Here is a 27311-nt window from a genome sequence, read left to right on the forward strand (position 1 = left end):
GTAGTGTAGTGGTGAAGAATTTCACCACTAAGATCTTTTCAGTGCATGCTGTGAGTTAAGGTTTGACTCTTTCCGTGTAAGGCCTAGCGTACACAGTGTGATTTTCGGCTGTCGTGCAAAAAACAGTCACTATTATATATATATATATATATATATATATATATATATATATATATATATATATATATATATATATATATATAAATAGAAGAATACAATGTACTGTTTACTACCATATTTCCCCTGTGGGAACCCGGGGTAGAATAGGTACCTAGCACCCCCTTGCTTATCGTAAGAGGCGACAAATGGGGCAATTTGTACGCCGTGAGTTGCGACTCGTGTCAGTGGAGGAAGAGATCCTGGTGCTTGAGGATTGTGGCCTGCTGCGGCCGCCATATATCCAACACATCACTTTGGCTCCTACTTCATTCAGACGAGGGGTTGGAATGGCCCATTCCAATCAATCGGCTTGTCAGGATTTGCTCTGGACTTGGTTCAGAATTACAACCAACTATTTAGTTTTCACCTCTTCCAGAAGGCACTGGCGTAGGGTCAATTGAGTAGTATAAATCTTGTATTTATATGCTCAAGTATATCATATCTGTATCCTTGGTGTACATCCGGTGGAATCCGCGGCACTGTACATCCCCTTGTAGGACTCCGAGGTGGGTGAGGAGCAGAGATGATGAATCTATTCTTTCTAAACATGGCAAATAAACAAAACACCAAAAAACGGATACTGGAACAAGACTTGGAAGTCGAACTAACCACTAACATTTTTTCTTCAAAAGAAGGAAATTGGCAAAGATTTATTTTACTTGAGTCTCTATCAATTGACAGCCCTCTCACTAAACTGTCTCCTTTTGCTATTCAGAAAGGAATCACAGGAATAGCAGGAACAGTCAAGGATATTAAAAAGCTGCGATCGGGACAAATTTTGGTGGAGTGCGCTCGAAAGCAAACTCCGAGAACTTATTACGAGCAACAAATCTGGCTGGAGTCACTATGAGAGCATTCTGTCACCCTTCTCTGAATAACAGCAAAGGAGTGATCCGCACCAGAGAATTGCAAGACATGGATGAAGCTGACATAACCTCAGAACTGAATCATCTAGGTGTGATTGATGTCAAAAGAATAAGTATCAAAAAAGATGGACAGGTAATTCCAACAGGAACATACATTCTGACCTTTAACAGACCTCTCCCGCCAGAGAGAATTAAAATAGGATACCTAAGTGTCACTGTAGATATCTACATACCAAACCCGTTGAGATGTTTTAAATGTCAGAAATTTGGTCATGGTTCTGCTGGATGCAAAAATAAGGCTGTTTGCCACAATTGTGGTAAGGATGACCATGAAACAAACTGTACTAATTCCGCTAAATGTAAAAACTGTCTTGGTGACCATGCAGCCTCATCAAAGAAATGCCCTGCTTGGATTAAAGAGAAGGAAATACAAAAAATTAAACACACAAAGAAGGTGAGCTATCCTGAAGCCCGAAAACTTGTTGAAGGTCTCCCTGCCTTCACGCTGAATAGATCCTACTCTGCTGTGGTCAAACCAAATATTCGAGAAATTAGTACTCAGACGGAACTGACTTGGATTTCTACAGACAAACCTCAAGTTATTAGTAATATTAAGAATTCATCTTCACAAAAAAGCAAGAATGTATGTATCCAAACCAACCCGACTCAAGATACCCAGTTGGAACAAAGAGAACCCAGAGAGAAAAGGAAACCTCAAAATACAGTAACTCGACTACCAAACCAAGATAAAAACAGAACTTCAAAACATGACAACCCAAAAGATGTCGAAATGTCAGAACCTACAACTGGTCGAAGTCGTAGTCTTTCCCCTAAGTGTAAGAATAAAGGATTTGTACCTATCCTTCCCACTTGAAGATGAGTAATCTTTTAATCCAGTGGAATTGTCGGGGTCTAAAAGCTAATTTTGCAGAGCTGCAACGTTTAACTTCTGTTTTGAACCCCCTTGCCTATTGTATTCAAGAGACTCACTTATCTCCAAATGATCCCCTGACTGTTAAAAATTTTAGACTGTTTAATGTCTATGGACCAAATGCACAAAGACCTTCTGGTGGATCAGCTGTCTTGGTTAAAAAGGATATTATTCACAGTCACATTGTACTGGATACCCAAATACAGGCAGTAGCAGTACGTATCACCTTTCATAGAGTCATTACATTATGCTCTATCTACATACCTCCCAGCGAAGTTATTACACTGAAAGAATTGGACAAACTCGTAGCACAATTGCCGACTCCATTTATACTTATGGGTGATTTTAATAGCCATAATCCTTTATGGGGAGAAGATCGATGTGATGCTAAAGGAAAGAGAATGGAGGATTTTATACATAAAAATGACTTGTGTTTACTAAATGATGGAACCAAAACCTACCTTTTTAGATTGTACATGGCGGGTCTGGGACGATTTATGTGGGAGTGACCACTTTCCACTTATTACCTCATTCCCTCAATCGGATGTCCAACAAAGACCTTCAAGATGGCAACTTAAAAAGGCAAATTGGCCTTCTTTCGAAATTATGTGTTATGAAAAATTTATTTCAGCAACTCAAGACAATCAGAACTCTATAGAAACTTTTACTGAACAGTTAATTGATATTGCAAATGAAACTATTCCAAAGACATCCTCTAAATCGCGACTGTAAAGCTAACCCCTGGTTTAACGAGCAGTGTAAAAAGCTATCGGGCACGGAAAAAGGCGGAAAGACTTTTTAATAAACAGCCTTCAACGGCTAATTTTATATCTTTTAAAATTTGTAGAGCTCAAGCTCGCAGAATTTTAAATGAAGCAAAGAAGCAAAGCTGGAGACAATTTGTATCAAGTTTAACATGCTATACTCCCATGAAGAGGATCTGGAACATGATTCGCAAAATGAAGAACACTGGAAATGGATTTAATATCCAACATATTAAAAAACTAGATATTCTCCAGACAAAGGAAATGGATATAGCAAACACATTAGCAGAATCTTTTGAAAAGAATTCGTCAATAGAAAACTGCCTCCCTGAGTTCCAGTTAATTCGAATACAGCAGGAAAGGGAAAAATTGAACTTCTGTTCTGATAACAAAGAAGTATATAATCAACCTTTCAAGATGGATGAATTAATACACTCTTTAAAATGTTCCCATGACACTGCTGTAGGGCCAGACCAAATTCACTATCAATTCTTAAAGCACTTACCCCAAAGCATATTATCTCTTCTTTTAGATAATTTTAACTCTGTCTGGTCTTCTGGACAAATACCACCCTCCTGGAAAGAAGCAACCGTAATTCCTATACCTAAACCAGGAAAAGACCATTCAGATCCAAATAACTACCGACCAATCGCTCTTACCAGTTGCCTCTGTAAAACGATGGAGAGAATGGTAAATAATCGGCTTGTTTGGACTCTGGAGTCGAAGAAACAAATAAGTGACTATCAATGTGGCTTTAGACGTGGAAAGTGCACCTTGGATCAATTAATCCGACTGGAAACTTATATTAGAGATGGTTTCATTAGAAAAGAACCTGTTGTTGCCGTCTTTTTGACTTGGAAAAAGCATATGATACAACATGGAGATATGGGATTTTGAAAGATCTTTACCACATGGGTTTTAGAGGACGATTACCCATCTTTATTTCCAATTTTTTGACCAGCAGATATTTCAAAGTCCAAGTAGGAAACACCTTGTCGGATATTCACAAACAAAAAATTGGAGTTCCTCAGGGAAGCATTCTTTCTGTCACTCTCTTCAGTATTAAAATAAACAGCATTGAGAGTATCATTGGATCTAATACAGGTGAAACTCGAAAAATTAGAATATCGTGCAAAAGTTCATTAATTTCAGTAATTCAACTTAAAAGGTGAAACTAATATATTATATAGACTCATTACAAGCAAAGTAAGATATTTCACGCCTTTATTTGATATAATTTGATGATTATGGCTTACAGCTTATGAAAACCCCAAATTCAGAATCTCAGAAAATTAGAATATTACATGAAATCAATAAAAAAAAAGGATTTTAAATACAGAAATGTCAGCCCTCTGAAAAGTATAATCATGCATATGTACTCAGTACTTGGTTTGGGCCCCTTTTGCATTAATTACTGCCTCAATGCGGCGTGGCATGGATGCTATCAGCCTGTGGCACTGCTGAGGTGTTATGGAAGACCAAGATGCTTCAATAGCAGCCTTCAGCTCTTCTGCATTGTTTGGTCTCATGCCTCTCATCTTTCTCTTGGCAATGCCCCATAGATTCTCTATGGGGTTCAGGTCAGGCGAGTTTGCTGGCCAATCAAGCACAGTAATACCATGGTCATTGAACCAGGTTTTGGTACTTTTGGCAGTGTGGGCAGGTGCCAAGTCCTGCTGGAAAATGAAGTCAGCATCTCCATAAAGCTTGTCTGCTGAAGGAAGCATGAAGTGCTCTAAAATGTCCCGGTAGACGGCTGCGTTGACTCTGGACTTAATAAAGCACAGTGGACCAACACCAGCCGATGACATGGCTCCCCAAACCAACACAGACTGTGGAAACTTCACACTGGACTTCAAGCATCTTGGATTGTGTGCCTCTCCATTCTTCCTCCAGACTCTGGGACCTTGGTTTCCAAATTAGATGCAAAATTTGCTCTCATCAGAAAAGAGGACTTTGGACCACTGAGCAACAGACCAGTTCTTTTTTTCTTTAGCCCAGGTAAGACGTTTGACATTTGAAGCCCATGTCCAGGACCCGTCTGTGTGTGGTGGCTCTTGATGCAGTAACTCCAGCCTCAGTCCACTCCTTGTGAAGCTCCCCCACACATTTGAATGGCCTTTTCCTGACAATCCTCTCCAGGCTACGGTCATTCCTGCTGCTTCTGCACCTTTTTCTTCCACACTTTTCCCTTCCACTTAACTTTCTATTAATGTGCTTTGATACAGCACTTTGAGAACATACAACTTCTTTTGCAATTACCTTTTGAGGCTTTCCCTCCTTGTGGATGGTGTCAATGATGGTTTTCTGCACAACTGTCAGGTCAGCAGTCTTCCCCATGATTGTGAATTCAACTGAATCAGACTGAGAGACCATTTAAAGGCTCAGGAACCCTTTGCAGGTGTTTAGCTGATTAGAGTGTGACACTGTGAGCCTACAATACTGAACCTTTTCACAATATTCTAATTTTCTGAGATTCTGAATTTGGGGTTTTCATAAGCTGTAAGCCATAATCATCAAAATTATATCAAATAAAGGCTTGAAATATCTTACTTTGCTTGTAATGAGTCTATATAATATATTAGTTTCACCTTTTAAGTTGAATTACTGAAATTAATGAACTTTTGCACGATATTCTAATTTTTCGAGTTTCACCTGTATATTCTGCAGCTTATATGTGGACGATCTCTGCATCTGCTATAGAGGGAAGAACATGAGTACAATTGAAAGACAACTGCAGTTATGCATTCACAAAATATATCAGTGGTTAGTTGAAAATAGATTCAAATTCTCTAAATCAAAAACAGTCTGTACCCACTTCTGTATCCAGCGATCCCTTCATCTTGACCCAGAGCTCTTCATTAATAGAGAACCGATTAATGTTGTTAAAGAAATTAAGTTCTTAGGACTCCTTCTTGACAACAAAATGACTTTCATTCCTCATTTGAAAGCACTTAAAAACAGGTGTCTTAAAGCCATGAATATAATACAAAAACAAAATGGGGAGCAGATTACATGGTTCTTTTGAGACTCTATAGAACACTAATTCGTTCCCGGCTGGACTATGGAAGCATAATTTATGACTCTGCCAGAGAATCATACAAGCGGATGTTGGACTCAGTACATCATCAGGGCTTATGACTCGCCTTGGGAGCATTTAGAACTTCGCCGATGCAAAGCTTGTACATCGAAGCCAATGAACCTTCACTTCAAAACAGACAATTGAAGCTTTCACTCCAATATGCTATCAAAATAAAGGCAAATAAAACCAACCCCGCTTATTCTTCAATCTTCAACCCACAATTTACTCCTTTGTATGAGAGCAAACCTAAAAGTATCAGATCCTTTGGTATTCAGTATTAAACCTCATTTGGAGAACTTGAATATAAATTTGAACATTCTAACCCAAATACAATTCAATTCTATATCTCCCTGGAAACTAAAGAAGCCTAATATCAATTTGGACTTGACTCATCAGAAGAAAGGGGTGACCCATCCAAATGTATATAGACAGCAATATTTGGAAATAAGAAACCAATTCCCTCCCATGTACCTATATTCACAGATGGCTCGAAGATGAAAAACAGTGTAACGGCAGCAATGGTGACTGGAAATCAACGCTATGGAATTCGTATTCCAAAACAGTGCTCAATTTTCTCTGCTGAGGCTCGTGCTTTACTTTTAGCTTTGGAGCACATTGAAAATTCTCTGCAAAATTTTTTTATAATTTTTACTGACTCTAAATCCTGTCTTCAAGCAATGGACACTTTAAAAATTGACCATCCTTTAGTGGACTTCATCTTAAAGGTGGGGTATGTGATTTGCAAAACGGCCGGCAGATTTTGAAAATACACAACTCTAAGGTCCTACCTTCTCTCCTCCAACGCTGGCCCTGACTCCACCCATTCGAAAAACGTGGACGCGCAATCATGCACGAGCGAAAACTCAGATGCGCAGTGTTCTAGACTCACTAGTCAAACAGTGCATTCACCTGTCAGACAATTTTTCAGAGCAAATTGTTGACACAGCAGGAGGAGGGGTTCGCGATACCACTCTTGAAAGGTGTAGAGCTGATTTTCTCATAACTGTAAAAAAAAGAACATAGCCAGCCCCGGCGTCTGTACAGCGGTCTTCTATTCAAAACAGGATTCATAGAAATGTGGAACAACCCCACTAGCACTATAAAAGCTCTATTCTCCATACATAAATACAATCGCTTCCTGTTACTGGGTCACGAAGCTTTGAGTATGCGCATCTAACGGGACACGCCGCCAGGGTGGTGGGGGAGGGGGCATGGTACGACCGTTTGATTGACACATTTTCTGTCCAATGATTCTAGATGGTCTTGAAAATGATTGGCTGGAGTTTTTCGAGTCCTGCCCGTTCCACAGATGATTAAATTGCTTAATTTTCATTTCAGTGCTTCTAATTTACAGCCAGTAAGTGGGTTAGGAATAGGATTTCAAGTTATTTTGAAAAAATGGTCAAAAAAGAAAATCACATACCCCACCTTTAACCAAAGTGGATTATCTACTAAATCAGTTCTTCAGCATTATCTTTTGCTGGGTTCCAGGACATGTTGGTCTTGCAGGAAATGAACAAGCTGATGCAGCTGCTAAGGAAGCTCTTAATCAGGAAGTTAATGAATGTCAAATCCCTCCCTCAGATATCAGACCGATTATTAACCGATATATTTTAAATAAGTGGCAAGAAGAGTGGAATATGTGCAAGAACAACAAGTTGTATGTAATTCATCCGGAAATTTCAAACAGACTTTTTATCAATTTTAAAACAAGATTTGATCAAGTGGTCTACACCAGATGTCGTATAGGTCACGCAAATCTGACCCATGCCTTTTTGCTTAAAGGTGAAGACCCAACCCTATGTATGTTTTGTAATATTTCCTTATCTGTCAAACATATTTTACTAGATTGTCCTGGTCTTAACACAAGTAGAATGCTCTTTTATGAAGTTACCTCGTTAAAGGACTTATTTAATGAGATTGTGCCTGAAAAGGTTTTGGATTTCTTATCATATATTAATCTTAAAAAAAATATTGTATAATATGACTTGCTTTTTATATTTGTTTTGTTTTTATTGTATTTATATGATATTTGTTTTTTGTAATTGAATTCTTGCCATGAAAATAGCTTTGATCGCTGACATGGCATTAAATAAAACATACTACTACTACTACTACTACCATATTATTAAACATAAGTCAATCATTGTCATACAGTTCACAACAATCCATTTCGCAAGTGAATTTCACAATCAGTTCGAGATTTATTATGAGGGCTTGTTTAAGGGCCCGTCAATGTACACTTGCATCAAGACTGATGCTTGTGTAGCGTCTCTGGTGTGTTGTGTCATAAACATAAAATGTTTTGGTCACTGTGTCAAGTTAAATATAGTTTAATACTTAGAACACATCTTGAGATCCCTTAGTTTGAATTTGCTCTCCAAGTGTTTTGAACGCAAGAACATAACGAATGTTTGTGTTGTCCTGCCTGCTGAAAGGTTGTTTTGTTCACTGTATAAACTGTGTGTTGCCATACAACTGAAGTTTCACTTACTGCCCTCTGGAGTAAACAGGTGGTACTACAAGCTTGCATTTCTCAGGAATCTTCCTTATTACGGTCCGGAGGCATTGCAATTAATTACGTAAACATTTTTTACGCTATTTTTAATAAAATTAATCGCACTGAATTAACGTGTTAGATCGACAGCCCTACCACAAATGTTATTGATCGAGTTTGACTTGTATTGAACCCAGAATATTCTTTTGAGTCATGTACATGCATTCGCTTTTTTACATTTTCAATCATTCCGTTATTGATTTTACGTGGCGCTCCGCTGCTGTGGCACTACGAAGGTAAAGTAGCCATGTTTTCCAAAAGCTAGTTAGTTTCCAGCTGAAATGTCTGACTGTAGTTTGCCTGACATTTCATCAAACAACATTTTCAGTGCATTATCATACATGCATTGTGTTCTCGCCTATCAATGATTTATATGCACACATTCTCACCTATCTAACTTTGCAAATTTATATTCAGACACTTGAAAGTACCTAGTATGCTCTGTGAAAATGAATGATGTCTAATAGTATGTCAAAACACAGTGAGAATTCTGATTTGCTTTTTGCCATTGTTTTTATAAGCGAGCTGTATAATATTGCAATTCTTTGTTTAGTGCAATGCAATTCAAAACTGTCTTAAATATTGATTTATGACTATTATTTTTCTATTTCTTTCACCTTAAGTGGACTTTGGTGGTCTGTAGAGCCATAGAGCAAGCATGTCAATGTCGATAAAAGAATAAGTATTATATAAGGATATGCATGGGCAACCTTACATAATTATATACCTCACCAAGTTATAAACTTTGCTAGTTCTGAGTTTGCATTTTGGTTCAATAATAATATTGATTATTTGGTAAAATATTGCCATGTTTTGAAATATCACTTTTCCTCCATCTCTAATATAATGATTGATTTAAATTTTTCAACTGAGGTTCCAGTTTGTGAAGTAGCTTGCCTGACACTCATCAAACCACCATTGCATTATCTTGAATGTTCTCACCTGTTCAGCTTTGTAGCTAAATATAAATACACTAGAAAGTACAGGGTGCACTCTGTGAAAATGTAGATTGTCTAAGAGCCTGTCTATTCACAACACAGCAAGTGCAGTTAGCTTTTAGCTGATGTTTTTATAGGCAAGCTGCCCATAAAAGAGAGTTTCAGAGAGCGTTTCAATGTAGAACAAACCTGCACAGCATTTCATGCCTCAGTGCTAAATACCACAACCTGGTTCTGTGCTTTGCATTCAATTAGCATGTCTGTGCCTATCACAAGGGAATAAGGAGAGTTCTTTATACACCTTTATAAAGCACGATGCTGTCGGAATAGCCCTTGCTCTTAGCCTGTTTGAAAAACTAGGTGGATTAGTCATGCAATATTATCCTGCCAACCGAAAGCATGAAGGCGCTGTGGTATTAGAAACCAGCTTCAGTAATCTTTTGATATGAGGCTGACCCATGGCATTCATTCAATTTTAACATATGCAGTAGTGATGGGAAGACTGGATGGTTCGTTTCAATTAACTGGTTCAAAAACTGGTTAAAAAAAATATTCAGCGGTTCTTTTATATAACCACATAATTATGTCACTAGTAATGTATGTAATTCTAACATCCCGTTGTCATGGTTTTCACACTGAACCATTAAAATAAAGCCATATTTGTATGAATATTCCTGATTATTATCTTTTATTCAATTGAGTGATAATAATAATAATAATAATAATAATAATAATAATAGTGTGTTTGTTGTCATCAGTGTTTCATTCTGTGATTCTGCATGTCAAATAGCCTATGACTGACAAATATTGATTACATCTTGGATAAGGTTCCTACATAAAATTTTGCACCTAAAGCACCAAAAACAGACGCTGATGCACAAACACGGATATGTTATATGTGTCTAATGCATATAAAGAGAATAAACAAGTCTTCATCAACTCACCAGAAACCATAGTTCAGCAACAATAACAATTTATAATATTGAGCATGCAGATTTATAAACAATTGTAAAATTCATTTACATCTCTGGCCTGAAAGTTTTTGCATGTCATAAGCATATTTTCTTAATTTGTAGTTTGTTAGTAAAGAATCGTCCATTTTGTCCCAGGTTTGTTCAAGTCCTCAGTACACGCATGCTCATAGTATCAGCAGCTCCTCTGCTAACTCTGACAGTTATTTGGACCGGCTCATTTGGTTTCGTCGGACACAACTGAAAAGCTGACTTTCGATTCTATCTGTAGGTTTAATTTGTTCATTTCGAACAGGCTCTTTGGTTCAATAACCGGTCGAGTAACTCGTAAGAGCCACCTAGATTATATGAGACCAACTGATTTCAAATTCGGTCTCAGACTACTAGTCATCTGCATTTAACGTTATTTTAGGACGTTTTTGCTGATATAGTTCAAGTTAATGAAATTCAGATTTCTTGAAAATGTCCATCACATACAAACACAACTAGGAAACAAATGTATAATTTTAATAATTTGTATTGGTAACATCCAGTGCTGAGCAAATTACTTTTTGTAATTGTAATCAGGTACTTTACACACAAAATGCAATCTGTAATGCAATCTTGTAGATTTCTTTTTTGGGGTTATTTAATCTGATTACTTTTGGAAAACTACTTTTGGATTAGCCTAATTCTGCAAGGTTTATTCGTTTGAGTGGTGCTTATGTCCACAAATTCAGAAAAATTAAACAATATGAAGGATGTTTTCCCCTGTGATGCTGATAGAAGTCTAGGCCCTCCATCAATGACAGACCCAAATATATTTGAGTTTAACAGGCTTTTCTTTTTTTTTATTAGAGATTTTAAAATTATGGACAGGTTCCTGGGGCACGTTAACACAAATGTGGTAGTTATCATAACAGATATATTTGTTAATATGCAATTGCACACAAACATCACAAAGTTATCACTACACCAAAAGTGCATTCATATACATTTTTAAAGCCAACTACAAAAGCAATTTAATAAACTAAATGTAACTTTGGCACTTATCCAATTGAATATGAAATGCTATATATTTGTCAATTGTGATGCGTTTGATGAACAAAACCCTTCTAAAGACATTGCAACACATGTTGATATTACACACAGGGTGATAATTCTAATAATAATTGAAAAATGTGTTTGAGTTGGCTAGATTTTTGATGTAAAGTAAAAAAAAAAACATACATATACATTATACAAAATACATATTAGATTTTATGTAGAATCCTTCACAGTTGACAGGATATTAACATTTTGAAGGCAGTTTACATTTCACAGTTATGTTTTTGCCCAGTGTGTCTGTTAAAATAAATGTATCTCTATAGATCTAGTGGGTAAATACTGATGTAGACTGCCCCATCTTCACCTGGCTGGCTAGTAGCGAGTAAAAGTTCTGAGTGCAATACAAGCAACCCTCCTCCTCTCTTTCGAAAACCCTCAAGACTTACCGAACGTATATCAGTGGTTTGCTGATTTAGAATGAAAAATGTAAAAAGAAAATTTAAAAAAGAGAATTAGAATGATCAATAAAACAATTTACTGCCATTGCCTTGTTAATATGTAATCATGTAATCTATAAAAAAGTAACTGTAGACTCATTACAAGTATTTTAAAATGTAATTTAATCCAATTACAAGTTCTTGATCTACCGAGTACTGGTAACATTGAGGAAACACGGCTACTTAATTCTCAAGACGTTCATTTGCAAATATTTTTCAAATAAAAAAAATTATTCAGAAACAAACAATTATAGGTTTAAATATGTTTTCGGCTACTACCATTAACGTTTCAACACCGTAAGACCTCGGTAATCCTCAGCAAACTTCGACAGTTAGTGGGAACAGCTCATTTGCTTCTTTTTGAGTTGGAAAGTTCAACGCACTGCATAGCCATTACAAGTACTTCAGCTGTGCATTTTGTGCTATCAACCCAGAACTAAAGTGAATGGTAGCTAAATGGAAAAAGATGGAAGCCGGTGCATGTGTGAAAAGCAGATGTGGTACATTTACCAGTAAAGGCAATCCTACAATTTTACTGCACTTTACCAGGTTTCATTTTGTGAAAAGTGCTATTTTGGAATGCTTTCCAAATGACTGCATTTGGTCATGTGTTGCTCAACTCATGATATTCTAACAAATGCAACAAATTTGTTTTTTTACTGGCAACAAGTTTAACAGCATAACTAAAACCAGCCGAGATGCAGAAAATGTCCATGACTGCCAAGTATTTTTATCCTCCATAGTGAAAATAGTTCATTGTTTTCTTTTGGATGGCTATATAATCTGAGGATCATGAGTAATTCCCTGCATCCATGGGAACACCATTCTATATATGAAGCATTGCCTTGACATCTGAATTGCACTCAAAACACAAAGTATGGGTTAATTTACTGAAGGAAAAAGATTTTTCGCTTCACTTTTATTCCAAAATTCCAGTTTGGGAAATTGTATGCACTTTTTCCACATCCTCTTACAGCTTTTTGGAAGTTTGGTAATGGGAACAGTGCAAAAAATATAAATAAAAGAGTCACTCAGTAAAGGGCTACCTCTGGACTGGGATTATACATGAGTTAGGTTAGTTTGAACTTGAGTCCATTTGAAAACGGATCTGGGGTTGCGTTAACGTGAGCTGCTGCTGCAGTATGGTTTGTGGTATGTTAGGATTTTTTTGTTGCAATAAACAGCTAATGCTAGTTCTCACGTTGATGATCAAAGCATTTTGCAAACCCATCACATTTAACAACACAAAACAACAAGACATAGTGTTAAAGCAGAACATTGAGAATGGGGAAAGACACCAAATTTTGGTTTGGATCAAGTAAATTAATTGAAACTTTTCACAGTGTTATTCTCTGTCATTTGCACCAATTCAAGAGTCGTAATACTAATATCACATTCACTATCCATCACTTATGAGCTCCTAGAGTTCATCTATTTAAGCCTTTCAAATTTGGTATTACAGATTTCGCAAATGGTTCAAATCAAATCTGTGTGTGGTTTGGTGAAACCGTTGCAGATCTCATTAGGGCAGATGTACACGTTGCAGTTTTCAGCTGTCTGTTGAATTGTGCCAGCTCCCAACCATGTTTTTCCAATCGGGAGAAATTGCATGGAAATCGTTGGTGCCCGTGTTGTTGCGGCTCGCATTGTGTGAGAGAAATTATGAGCGGATCATAATGGCTTAAGAGCAGATCATGGCCTCGCAAATGTTTTTTAAACTGTCTAAAAAATCTATCTTGAATTCGTGAGGTGTGTGCAATTGAGTGAGCCGATTTGGCGATCTACCTGAAGTTGACCAATCAGGTCAAGGTGTTACAACTCACACATTCAATGAAAACAGTATGTTCATGAAGCTTTTACACATTTGGAGAAAATGGTCTTGTTAAAATTGTTTTCCCCATATTATTTATGACCACATCACTGGGAATGATTCTACAGAAATGCCAAGCTGTTTTCTGCTCTTCAAACAAATCATTTGCCATACGGGTTGTGCTAGAAAACAATCTTTATCACTCTGACGGACATGTTTTAAACATTTTATTTATCATACTTGCATTTGTTTTTAATTCTAGGGCTACATTTAGTGGGATTTAGCATGTTATAATTGTATATACATTGTATATATTGGATATGTGATAAATTTGTTTTCAATTCCCAAAGTGCGTGTCTGGTGAAACCAAGGACTTCTTGGTTAAAAGTTTTACCTGTCAATCAACCGCTGTGCAAAAACAAGATTTTTGAACTTTGCTATGTGTGGCTTTAAAGTGCATTCACATGGACAAGGCTCAAGTATGTCTGCTATCAACATGCATGCAGTGACACAGATGAGAAGGACGTACATCTAAAGCTGAATAATACTTCACTAAAATAACTCACAATTCTGCATTAAACGTCATGTTTGTGCTTAGATTAAATCCAAATATACCCGCCAAAAACGATGCATGAATTTTATGCACTTTTTTTTTTATCTTGTTCATTTTGTATGCTTTATTATCATGCAGTAACTGGCAGCAGCAACACACTGTCATTATGATTGATGTGTGCAGTTATGAAATCACACAGCCTCTCTTCGAAATCTGAATCTGTAAAATGTCGGCAGAATTTGTAATAATTATTCATATTTAATCATAAGTTATTCATAATTATTCAGATTAAATTGGCAGATGAGTTCAGATAATGCAGCCCATGGCCGTGCCAGGTTTTTTTTATTTCTAAATTGAAATTTACAAGGAACTAAAGCAATTTCATCATCTGGCTTCATGTCTTAAAATGAAAAATAGCGCGAACATTTGTGCGATTGTTTCGGAATTCGCCAGGTCTTTAAGTCTTGTCGTGTACCACTGCATCTGTACAATTATCAGATAAACTGACTCATAACATGTGCTGGGGCTCACAACTTCCTGAGTGTCAGAACTCGCACCGTGTAAGCCCGGCTATATTCTACAATGTACCAAGCTATTTTCAAATCTTCAAAGATTTTGCTTTGAAGAAATGAAGGATAATTGGACAGGAGGGAATCCGGGTACTGTGAGTTAGTACAGTGGATACTATACTTCATTTACAGCATAGAAAGGAACTTGAAAATACTTCAAGAATTGCCCTGAATTGATCTAAAATATTGCTAATTAGAATCAATTTGCAAACACGCTTTTTAATTTGTTAGAACAATGCATCTGTTTTCTGTTTATTTATGTGGTGCATTGGTTAAGTTCAGACAGAATGCAGAGTCAGTTGCGAAGCCATTGAGGGAGGTTTTGCTTGTGTGTGATGTGTATGTGTCACTAACACAATTTCTGCTTCCAGGCCACAAAATGTTAGTTATGCTGAATGCACCAATTCGAAGCCCTAATTAGCTTCTGCTAAAGTGCCCATGTGTCCTTTCCAGATGGCAAACTGCTTGTTTTGGTTTATATTTGTGTGCCTGAATTTACAGGAATGACCACTGTTATTATTTCCAATAATAATACAGGCTTTGATGATCAGGAGATTGTTTTTCCGAATAACTGTACATGAAGTTTTAAATCAGCCATTTTCAACTGTGGGTTGTGACCAAAGAATGGGTTGTGGACATGAAAAACAATGCTCAAGGCAAATAAAAGTGCATTTAAGTAGATATGATTGCAAAATAAATAGGCTTTTCAACTTTATATGGGTGGAGAAAATGCTTTCCATGTCTTTTTTGTTTCTATGGTAGATTGCTGCAAGTTCATTTTTTTTTTCACTTGGAAGAAGCTATCTAAATTATGCAAATGCCAATATGGACACAACTGTGCAGGGCAAAAGAAAATATGACCCATACAGACTCATTAGATACTGGTCCACTTTCAATGAAGCATTTTGGGCAAACCACAATGTGTGCAGTGACTTATTGGCTGCTGAGAGCATGAAGTCATCGAAATTCAAGAAACATTTAGAAACAAAGTGAATAATTGGCTGTCGAGATGATGAAATCATCTATTCAATCAGTCAATGAAATCAAACAGTTGTTTTGCATATGTATTACTGCACAGGCCCAATAATTCTATGGTTTGATTTAGAGGACATTTCTGTTAACTTTTGCATGATAAAAAAAAATAAATAAACTTGGTACAGTCAGTGTAGTCCCATCTGGGTCCTGAAGCAAAACCAGTGGAAAGCCACTATTGTTAATCAAACTATAGATATACTCCTTAATGATTTCGACAACAATATAACTGTGATTTAAGTGACTGTGTCAAACAAAGTAAAGCATTTTTTCTCTCTTCTCTGTTCTTCCAGCTGTCCCATTTCCCCCTAGCCACCGGCTGACTGTGAAGGAGGTATTTGACAGCGAGGGCAAACCCAAAGTAGATGTCCTGAAGGCCCACCTCACCAAAGAGGGGCGCGTGGAGGAGAGCGTGGCACTACGATTAATCAGCGATGGGGCTGCCATCCTCCGTTCAGAGAAGAACCTCTTGGACATAGATGCCCCAGTCACAGGTGAGTGTTCCCTCTTTATACCTTCTCTTCCTGGGGATGGTTGGGGACGCAGAGTCTATGTAGCCTCCTCTTTGCCTCAGGGCATTTATGATCGTGCGGAAGGTCACAAGTATAGGTTTTGATGGGGATCTTCACTAGTTTCTTTGCGGATACAATCATACAGCTGACTTGCAATTGCTTTTAACCAACTGTTAGTGGACCAATATCTAGTGGATGTATGAAGTCAGTTCCCCTAACGATCACACAGGTGTTTTAGCAGAGTAGCACAAGTGTAGTTCATTACATTTACTATGGACATGTTCTATTAACTTTGACTGCCAGGATGTACTTTTTTGTCTAAATTTTGAACAATATATCTGTTTATATATATATATATATATATAATTTTAAACCTTACAAACTTAAAATGTTTTGTTTGAAAAGTGTGTTTGCTACAGTATATTTCTTTAAATTAATGGTTTGACATTTGTTATAATTGGTTTAATATTTTGATATATAATGTAAATCATTGTTTTTATAATAAATAATTAGGTAACACTTAACAATGCCGTTGTATTAGTTAACACGAACTAACATTTAAGAACACTTTTACAGCACTTATTAATCTTGTATGATGTTAATTTCAGCATACACAAATGCATTTTTAGTATTAAAAGTTGTTACTGTTAACATAAGTTAATGCAATATGAACTAATAATGAACAATTGTATTTTTATAAATTAAAATAATTGACTCCTCATTCCATCCCAGATAACTTTTTCTTGTTCTGACTCACACAAGAAGATTTTTAGAAGAATTATCTCAGCACTGTTGGTCCATTCAATGCAAGTGAATGGTGGCCAGAACTTTTAAGCTTCAAAAAGGACATAAAGCCAGCATAAAAGTAATCTATATGACTCATGCTCCCTGCCCAGTAGGTTGCAATATGCACGAAGAATGAAAATTGCCAAAAACAAAAGAATAATGTGAAAGTGGAGAATTAAACAAATTATTTAATCTTTTTAAGAAACCCACACCTATTAAAGTTTTGATCACCATTCACTAGCATTCTCTAGACTTAAAGAGCTGAGATATTCTTCTAAAAATCTTCATTTGTATTCTGCAGAAGAAAGAAAGTCCTACATATCTGTGATGGCATGAGGGTGAATAAATGAGAGAATTTCCATTTTTGGGTGAAATATCCCTTTAACCAAGATTATTAAATGCTGTAAATGTATATTGTCATTGTTAGATAATGATACCTAAAACTTTTACTAATGTTAAAAAATACAACCTTATTCTAAAATGCTAGCAATAAGTATACATATTTACGTGTCTTAGTGTCCAAATACTTATTGGGGCCATAGTACATCAGTTTATTGCTGTAGCTCAATTACCGGTAAGTTTAGTTATAAAACAGGTCATCGGAAACTCTGAAACCAACATTTCTCAGTTTTACATTTCCATTTACATTTATGCATTTGGCAGATGCTTTTATCCAAAGCGACTTACAGTGCACTTATTACAGTGACAATCCCCCTGGAACAACCTGGAGTTAAGTGCCTTGCTCAAGGACACAATGGTGGTGGCTGTGGGGATCCAACCAGCGACCTTCTGATTACCATTTATGTGCTTTAGCCCACTACGCCACCACCACCACTAAAGTGAAGAGAGATTTAAAACCTATCCTGCAGATTCACTTTCTCTGGCAGATACACACTGGGTCCCTCTTGTGCTTCTGCCACTGTTTTATTACTGATTCAATTATAATATCATGATTCATAACAATGCTTCGCCATGACTTATGACTATGCATCATGTTTTTTTTTATCAGGAGGTAGTTGGATATGCAGCTCTAATTAAACTGTCGTCATGACATTCTCAATTAGTTTTTTGTGTGACCTGCTGGAACAGACACCCATCGAAAATGTGGTGCTTATTCCTCCTTACAAATCTATTTCCCCAAATCGATGTTTGAAAAAGTTACTAAATGCATTCTTGGTCTTTTTTTATTCAAATGTTTGTTTTGTCTCTTGCTCTAGATTGTCTCTTTTGTTACATGACTTCATTAGACTTTCTGATGAGTTCTTTTGATGACTTTATTAATGCAGAGCAAAAGGACAACCTTTTGCTAACAATGGCAGCAATTATACTCATAAACCCACATGACAGGCTGTGAGAAAATCGCTTCCAAATGCAGAAATGTTTTTCCATTTATTTTATTATTTTTTTTGCCCTCATTGTCAACACCCCCTTCACTGATTACTGTCATCTACTGCATAGCATATGAGTGCAGATCTTTAACCCTTGACCTCCTGTCTGATCTGAATTATCTTCAGGGCTTCGCAGAGCCACAGGCCTTTATGCTGAATTAGATCTGGTGGTTTGGATCAATTTAATCTTGATTAGAGCTATAATGATTTCTCATGATAAATAAGTGGATTTAGATTAGTGCCATCTGTATCACGCTGATGATGATACAGAAACTAATGAAGACTTACTGTATAACCTTGCCTTGCATAATTAATTGTTAAAACTGAAGTGTTTAATTTATGCGTCATTACTGTCACCTGACAGAATTGCAAAAATAATGCATGTTTCCCAAGAAATCCCCCCATTTTCCATTGGTTGAACAAACAGGTAGTCTCAAACTCACTCCTTTGGTTGAGCCAATGTTTAACAAAAGAATAATGTGAAAGAGGTGATTTATAGTAAAGAAAATGACAATCTTTTTAAGAAATTTTGATCTGTTTCTCAACCATGCTTATCATTTCCCTTTGGAAGACATGGATTTAACAACTGGAGTCGAATGGATTCATTTTATGCTGCCTTTTATATGCTTTTTGGACTGTCAAAGTTCTGGCCACCATTCACTTGCATTGAATGAACCTAAAGAGATGCAGAAATGTTTTTATATATATATATATATATATATATATATATATATATATATATATATATATATAATGGAAAAACATATATAATTTATATATATATTTATTTTTTTATTTTTTATTTTGCCCTCATTGTCAACACCCCCTTCTTCACTGATTACCGTCATCCACTGCATAGCATAAGAGTGCAGATCTTTAACCCTTGACCTCCTGTCTGATCTGAATTATCTTCAGGACTTCACAGAGCCGCAGGCCTTTATGCTAAATTAGATCTGGAGGTTTGGATCAGTTTAATCTTGATTAGAGCTATCATGAGTTCTTTTATGACGGTGAATTCAGTTTAGTGTCATCTGTATCATGCAGTAGTCATTTATGCTTGTGACACAAAGGATAAATGAAGCGGTAACTAATAAAGACTTACTGTATATCCTTGCCTTGCTTAATTAATTGTTAAAACTGAAGTGTTTAAGAAATCTCCCCATCTTCCATTGGTCGAACAAACAGGTAGTCCCAATCTCACACCATAGGTTCAGCCAATGTTGATTCACCGTGCTGATAGGGATACTCAAACAAATAAAGAAATATTTTGTACCAGAGCCACAGTGTTTACACTTTTTGGGCTATAAAAACCTACTAATGGCTTACATGCAAATATCTTTGCATATTAAGCTGGGATGGTGAAAAGTGTTTTAACATCCAATAAATTACACACTATAGCATTTAATGTATAGAACCATATTGTAAATGTATATAGATCATTGTAAATTTTTATAGTGAATAAAATTTTCATGATGCATCAGTTCAAAAATGTGACAACGCGCATCTTTGAGATTCTTTTTTATTCTTAATTATTTCAGCATTTCTTCTATCCAATACGCGCAATGTTCTACACCTACATAATGCGGGCATACAAATAGAATTTACTTCATTGCACACAAGGAGCTCTAAAATATAGTGTAGTCTAAAATACACTACAAGCCACAGGTGTTATACGATAAGTTGTACTGTAACTGCGAAAACTGAAACTGAAACAATTAAGCAAACGTAATACAGGGAGCACCAGGAGCAGGAGAGAGATGTGCCTTTTCAGTAAAAGGGATCGAATGTCTGTGAGAAGCGTGAGAGTAATCTGCTCTGACTGTGCGAGAGAAAATTTAAGTTTTCAGAGGTTTAATTATATGAATGTGATATTAATCTACTATATATAATGCTGAATATAATACATAATAATGCTAAGGGGAAATACTGTATAATACTAATATCAAATGTCTGATTTGATTTCATCAGTAAATTATTATTAATTAACTGAATAACCATGCACCTCCATTAAATATGTATTTTTGAAAAGAATATGTAGATGTTATCAAAAGCTATTTCAAAACAAAATACAATTTTAATAAAAAAATTATGTTTGTAATCAGTGACGGTGTATAACAGCATATGCATCTAACATAATTCTGTATTTTCAGTAAGCAGAATTATTAGCCAATATTTCCACCATAGTCACCATTTCGCTGTTCTAGGCTGATTTTTAGTCCCAGTATATCTCTGAAGGATCATATAGCACTTTTAAGAACAGTAGTTTTAGCTTATTTTTCATGTTTTTGTATGTTTTTAAAGTAATATTAATATAAAAAAAATGTCAATCTTAACTTTTCTTGATTCAGTCTTACACACTGTTTACTCTGGACACAAGTGTCGCTTTGCATCAAAAGCAATAGAACCAATTATAATCAATGATGATATCTACATTGTCTACAGAAACTGTAAACAGGTGTCCTATTCGATTTTGCGCTAGAGCTACTACAGCCAATAACACAAATAAATGGTTTAGAACGTTCATGTTGACACATCCAGTGTAGACATCCTCAAGCTGTTGCATCGCCCCGGTGTAGACAGATTTTTTGTTTAAAAAATCGTGAACCGAACTGTGAGTTCAGCATTGTGAACTGAACCAAATAGTGAGCTGAGTGAATCGTTAGCCCATAGTCAAAAATTGTGGAAACCTTGTTTTTCTTTTTATCATTTTTGTTCTCTGTTTAACACAATAGCATTCCATAGTTCCCTCCCACTACTCGTCTTTAATTAAAGTCTGCTTCAGTGTTTACAACATCAAAGATTGTTGTCCTTACAAATGTGAAGACTTTAATTCCTGGGATTTGAAAGGCACACTGAAATGCCTAAATTACTACATTCAAGGGTGAGTTTTACATTGTGCTGTTGTTGTGAGGATTTGCTGTATGCAGTAAAAGGAATTCAAGTGTTCCTTCTCAAAGCTAATATCATAGATAAAAAGAGATGGATGTTTTCAGGATTTCAAAAAGTTATTGTTTTTGATGCGCTTACTTGTCGATTGAATCTTATGCCCCTGGAATGAACTGCTGAGGCTATTAGATGAAAATGGTGCTTTTAAAATTGTGTTATGTTGGCAAACTTCATGTATTTTCAGCTACTTGCCATATCACATACGTTGTGCATTTTATTGTACGTTGCTGTAGTAAGAATTTATCTGCAAAGAAGCATATAAATTTAAATGTGCAACAGATGAGCAGAGGTGAAATGCGAGGAGCTGTGCTGTGGAGTAAAAGCTGTAAAATATAAAGATTAGGACTTGAGACAGTTTTAGAGGTCTCATACTTTGAGTGTTGTAAAACATTGAGGTGCCACTACTCCACCACATCCAAATTGGGGAGAAAAAGGTGAGAAAAAGCAAAAAAAAAAATGGGGATGAGGTTAGGGGATTTAAAATAATATGATATGATAGTATTATGCAACTTAAATAATGTATTTAGAAGTATAATAAAACACATTATGGTTAAGCACGATAATATCAGAAGATAATAGCGGAGTCTGGATACGTCCAAAACTGGTGCAGGAAAATGTCGCTATGGTGATGCATCGCTTGGAGGACAGCCCTGGAAGAATTTTTATCTGGGCAATAAAAAAGAGAAATATCAGGATCTGTTGAGATATCATGTCTGAAATGTGCCAAACTCAATACATGGACCCAAAATTGCTTCAGAATGATCATCTTGAATTAACTGAATGTTTATACAAAAAAAAAAAAAGAAGAAACAAAAAGAAATTGGAATGTCCTACTTCCACTGAAAGTGTGTGTTAAGCGAGTGTTTGAGTGCTGAGCGGTATGTCTGTGGAAGTGTTTGTACGGTATGTGTGGGCGTGTCACCATATCTGAAGTCCCTTTGTTATGCATAGTGGTATTGACTCAAATGCACCCATGTTTGAAATCCAGCTTTTTATCAGCTGCTCTGTTGGTTAGAGATGCACTGTGAAGAGCCAAGCACAACACTGACATGCTAATCATAAATTAGATTTAGAGCTGTCAATCAACAGCTTTAATAGCAACTTTGGATCACCTGCATTCAGTGGGATTCCACTCTTCACAATGCCTGAATGACTGACTATCTGTAAACATAATTAAACACAATTACAGTTGGAGAACTGGAACTATTCATGAAGACAACATCACACATATACTGTATATAGAATCTGCCAGTTTGGTTAACAAGCTCACAGACTTTAAACACTAATATAAACACCAGTCATATACATGCATGTCAGGATGACACATATGATCTCTTCACCATGCTACGAGGAAAGAGATAATGACAGGGAACTGCTCTGCCAAGTATCTTGCAAAAGCTCTTATACAAATACAACATTAGAAGCCTCTTCTCCATCACTGCTAACTGACTCTGGAGAATTTAGCTCCAATGTGTCTAGTCTTTCAAGTGCCGTTCACTCGACCTAACTGTTTTTTTCCTAAATGTCTGGGTTCTTGTAATGCAATGAGCGCTGGGATCTAAACTTGAGATGCTAAATGGGCCTTGTTAAATTATGTCTGCCATAATTAATGGTGTGCCCTTATGGGAAATGACAAATGGCTGGATGTTAGTTCTAGTAGCTGCTATGAGAACAGCCCAGGGGCTGAAACTAAAGCTGCTTTCACATATACTCAATTTGGCTGTTTTTCCTGAGCATTTTGGAGCCAGATCTGTTCTAATAACATATTAGAAATTCCGATGTCCATATGCCCATTGTGTGGATGATCACGGTCAGAAGGTAAAATATTTTCACTATGAGTAAAGTGATATGTGTTTGTATCATGAGAAATCACTTTTTCCTTCAAGAGTGCGTAGTCACTGTGTGGTATTGAGGATGAAGTAGGATAGGTGATGTGTTTAGATTAAAGTCTTTAAGGCACCGTTACAAATAAAAGGGCCTGTTTGTTTTTGTTTAAGAAATATTTCACCCAAGAAAATTCTGTCATAATTTATGACAATTTTTGTTCACCCTCATTTCATTTCAGTATAATAAAAGTAATGAATATTCCTAGTCTTCTGGAGGCATACATAGATATGCATGTGAAATGACTGGAAATTTAGACCTGTGAAAATCTTGTCATCCGTTGGCGATGAGCGCTATAAGAGTGCTATAAGAGGAGCTTGTTCACACACAGTGAACACTTAGAATATGAGGCACAAGTCGCATGGACAACACTTTTTTTTTTCATCTTTAAAGTGAGGCACTATTCACTGCCATTTTATTGGAAAGACAAACCAAGGTATTCAGTACAATCACGGTACAATCAAGTCACATGGGTTTAAAATGACATGACATGAGTAAATAATGAACATTTTGGGGTAAACCATTCTCTTAAGGGCTAGAGTGGAGATGGAAAATGGTCATGAAAAGCTAAGATCATAATGTCATTACAGGTTGACCCCCAGGGGGAATTTATATACCGGTGTGTGTGTATATATATATATGTGTGAGTGTGTGTGTGTGTATATATATATATATATATATATCAGAGTTTCCGCTAGAAAAAAATGGTGCCGGTCAAAGTGACCGGCAGAGGTTTCGCTTTTACGGACATTTTGATGATATGCCGGTCAAATATATCGCCTCTTAATTAGTCAAGTTGAGGAAAACTGGAGGCAGTCTATGTAACTTAAAAAATGACATAATCAGGCCGTATAGAATGCAACATATTATTATTAGCTTAACTTTCAAATAGACGGAAAAAAAAACATGAACGTCCGATTAGCGCCAATCAACGGCAATTGTTTTTTACTGTGGTTTCACACACATTCACTTTTTGAAACATTGAGGCACGGATGTACCTAATACAAATAAATAAAACATCTCCAGTTAAATAGCAGATCATTCATTTAGTCCGTTATTAAATAAGAGATCTAGCGCTAAAATCTGTTGTTTTTGAAATCAAGCTGAGCTTCGTGTCCGCTGCTATCAGTTGCATGGGCGACGCGCTGCGCGAAGTTGCGCAATCTTCACTAGGACACGCGTTTCAATCTATCGCCGTTCGGAAACTCTCTATTAATTCGGTGAAATCACAAAATAAAATGCACACAAACGTGTCCCTGCTTGACATAGATTGTAACCATGCACTGATGAACATAGGCTATTCAGTTTTGATGATAGAGAAAAAAAACTGCACGAATGCGCGGATTAGAAGCACTGATCTATCTATAATGAGATGTTCCTGATTCACCATCGTCTGGCCTCTGAAAAAAGCTCTTAAAGCTAGTCTGCCTGGGCCTGGCCATATTTGAAACGTCTCACTCAATCGTTCGTTGTTTAGGTCTATATTGCAGCCGTTTTAGGCGTGCGCTTTATTTGAAATGCAGCATGCGATGTTGTTTCATAACTTTCAAACGATAGAGCCTGTTCCTTTATAACATAGCAAAAGATCGGTGTATTTTTTCTTTATACATTTTAGGCTTATTCTCAAATTCAGATTGTGTTAGGGGGACGGGATTATTAGGCAATTTTAATCGGACAATTTGACCGGAGAGATTTAATTTTGTCGGACATTTAATTTTTTTACCGGCCAATGTCCGGTAATTACCGGACAACGGAAACCCTGATATATATATATATATACACTCACCTAAAGGATTATTAGGAACACCTGTTCAATTTCTCATTAATGCAATTATCTAATCAACCAATCACATGGCAGTTGCTTCAATGCATTTAGGGGTGTGGTCCTGGTCAAGACAATCTCCTGAACTCCAAACTGAATGTCAGAATGGGAAAGAAAGGTGATTTAAGCAATTTTGAGTGTGGCATGGTTGTTGGTGCCAGACGGGCCGGTCTGAGTATTTCACAATCTGCTCAGTTACTGGGATTTTCACGCACAACCATTTCTAGGGTTTACAAAGACTGGTGTGAAAAGGGAAAAACATCCAGTATGCGGCAGTCCTGTGGGCTGAAAATGCCTTGTTGATGCTAGAGGTCAGAGGAGAATGGGCCGACTGATTCAAGCTGATAGAAGAGCAACTTTGCCTGAAATAACCACTCGTTACAACCGAGGTATGCAGCAAAGCATTTGTGAAGCCACAACACGCATCGACCTTGAGGCGGATGGGCTACAACAGCAATAGACCCCACCGGTACCACTCATCTCCACTACAAATAGGAAAAAGAGGCTACAATTTGCAAGAGCTCACCAAAATTGGACAGTTGAAGACTGGAAAAATGTTGCCTGGTCTGATGAGTCTCGATTTCTGTTGAGATATTCAGATGGTAGAGTCAGAATTTGGCGTAAACAGAATGAGAACATGGATCCATCATGCCTTGTTACCACTGTGCAGGCTGGTGGTGGTGGTGTAATGGTGTGGGGGATGTTTTCTTGGCACACTTTAGGCCCCTTAGTGCCAATTGGGCATCGTTTAAGTGCCACGGCCTACCTGAGCATTGTTTCTGGCCATGTCCATCCCTTTATGGCCACCATGTACCCATCCTCTGATGGCTACTTCCAGCAGGATAATGCACCATGTCACAAAGCTCGAATCATTTCAAATCGGTTTCTTGAACATGACAATTAGTTCACTGTACTAAAATGGCCCCCACAATCACCAGATCTCAACCCAATAGAGCATCTTTGGGATGTGGTGGAACGGGAGCTTCGTGCCCTGGATGTGCATCCCACAAATCTCCATCAACTGCAAGATGCTATCCTATCAATATGGGCCAACATTTCTAAAGAATGCTTTCAGCACCTTGTTGAATCAATGCCATGTAGAATTAAGGCAGTTCTGAAGGCGAAAGGGGGTCAAATACAGTATTAGTATGGTGTTCCTAATAATCCTTTAGGTGTGTGTGTGTGTGTGTGTGTGTGTGTGTGTGTGTGTGTGTGTGTGTGTGTGTGTGTGTGTGTATATATATATATATATATATATATATATATTTATTTATTTATTTATTTTTCACTTGTTTTGACTATTAAAAACGCTGCCAGTGCAATAAGACAAAATACACATGTTAAGAATACATTATGAATGTAACACATCATAAGAAAGTATTTCACCTGTGTTCAAATGCAATTATTTAAATTGTAACTCCCCAACCCTGTAGACGGATGGATGGATGGATAGATAGATAGATAGATATGGCTCATTTAAGCTTCAGAAAGTATTATTCTATTTTTGCAGATGCAGAATAAGATGTGTTGTAAAAGCAAAGCAAGATCTCTTGAGCTTTCCAAAATAGTTTTTCTAGCCTCCCATGAGTATGAGTGCTTATACTGTAGATACTGGAGGCAGTGGCAGGTTTTGAGAGGGGGCCCGTGGTGGCAGTGGCCCCTTCACTCACAGATCCCCCACATATAATGGTTAATTAAAAAGGGAGAAACCTTTATTGTCTGGATTTTAAAGCAATGAATGAAACTTAAATATAAATTAAATATAAATGTATATATTTTATTTTTTGGGTACATTTCATTTCTTACAATTTGCATGACTTTTCAAAATCTGCAGTATAAGTATACAGTCAAAAGGGACCATTCATTCTTTTTTTTTCAGTAGTTTTTAAAAGCATAATTTTATGTGCATATGTTTATGAGTGTGGTTTGAGCTTGTGCAGGTTAGGTATGCATTTTATTTGTGTTTTAGTTGTGCTCTTGAAAAGTGTACCACATCTTTGTGTGTGCATGCCCCTGCATTGGCCTCATGTAGGCTAGCAAGTGGATGTGTGTTGTGTAATGCGTTTCACTCGCACTCTGGCCTGCTGATAGGTGTGCAGTCAGAACAATCTCTTGCCTTCCCTCTCATGTACTCCCACTCTCTCATCTCATGTAGGATTTGGTCGTGACTCCCACACAATCACACAGGATCTGTGTGATTGTGTGGTCCTAACTCTGA

The 27311-nt window shown here is 36.8% G+C and overlaps 1 protein-coding gene across 4 annotated transcripts in view; it reads left to right on the top strand.

Annotated features, from left to right (window-relative positions):
* LOC127647741 (protein phosphatase 3 catalytic subunit alpha) overlaps positions 1-27311 on the top strand; it is a 133653-nt gene that overhangs the window by 53571 nt on the left and 52771 nt on the right. For all 4 annotated transcript variants that reach the window (XM_052132188.1, XM_052132195.1, XM_052132202.1 and 1 more), the window contains exon 2: positions 16049-16249. In XM_052132188.1, coding sequence (XP_051988148.1) covers positions 16049-16249 — 201 coding nt within the window. The remainder of the gene's footprint in view (positions 1-16048; positions 16250-27311) is intronic.

The sequence above is a fragment of the Xyrauchen texanus genome, chromosome 1, assembly GCF_025860055.1.
Source record: "Xyrauchen texanus isolate HMW12.3.18 chromosome 1, RBS_HiC_50CHRs, whole genome shotgun sequence".
In the NCBI taxonomy this organism is placed as follows: Eukaryota; Metazoa; Chordata; class Actinopteri; order Cypriniformes; family Catostomidae; genus Xyrauchen; species Xyrauchen texanus.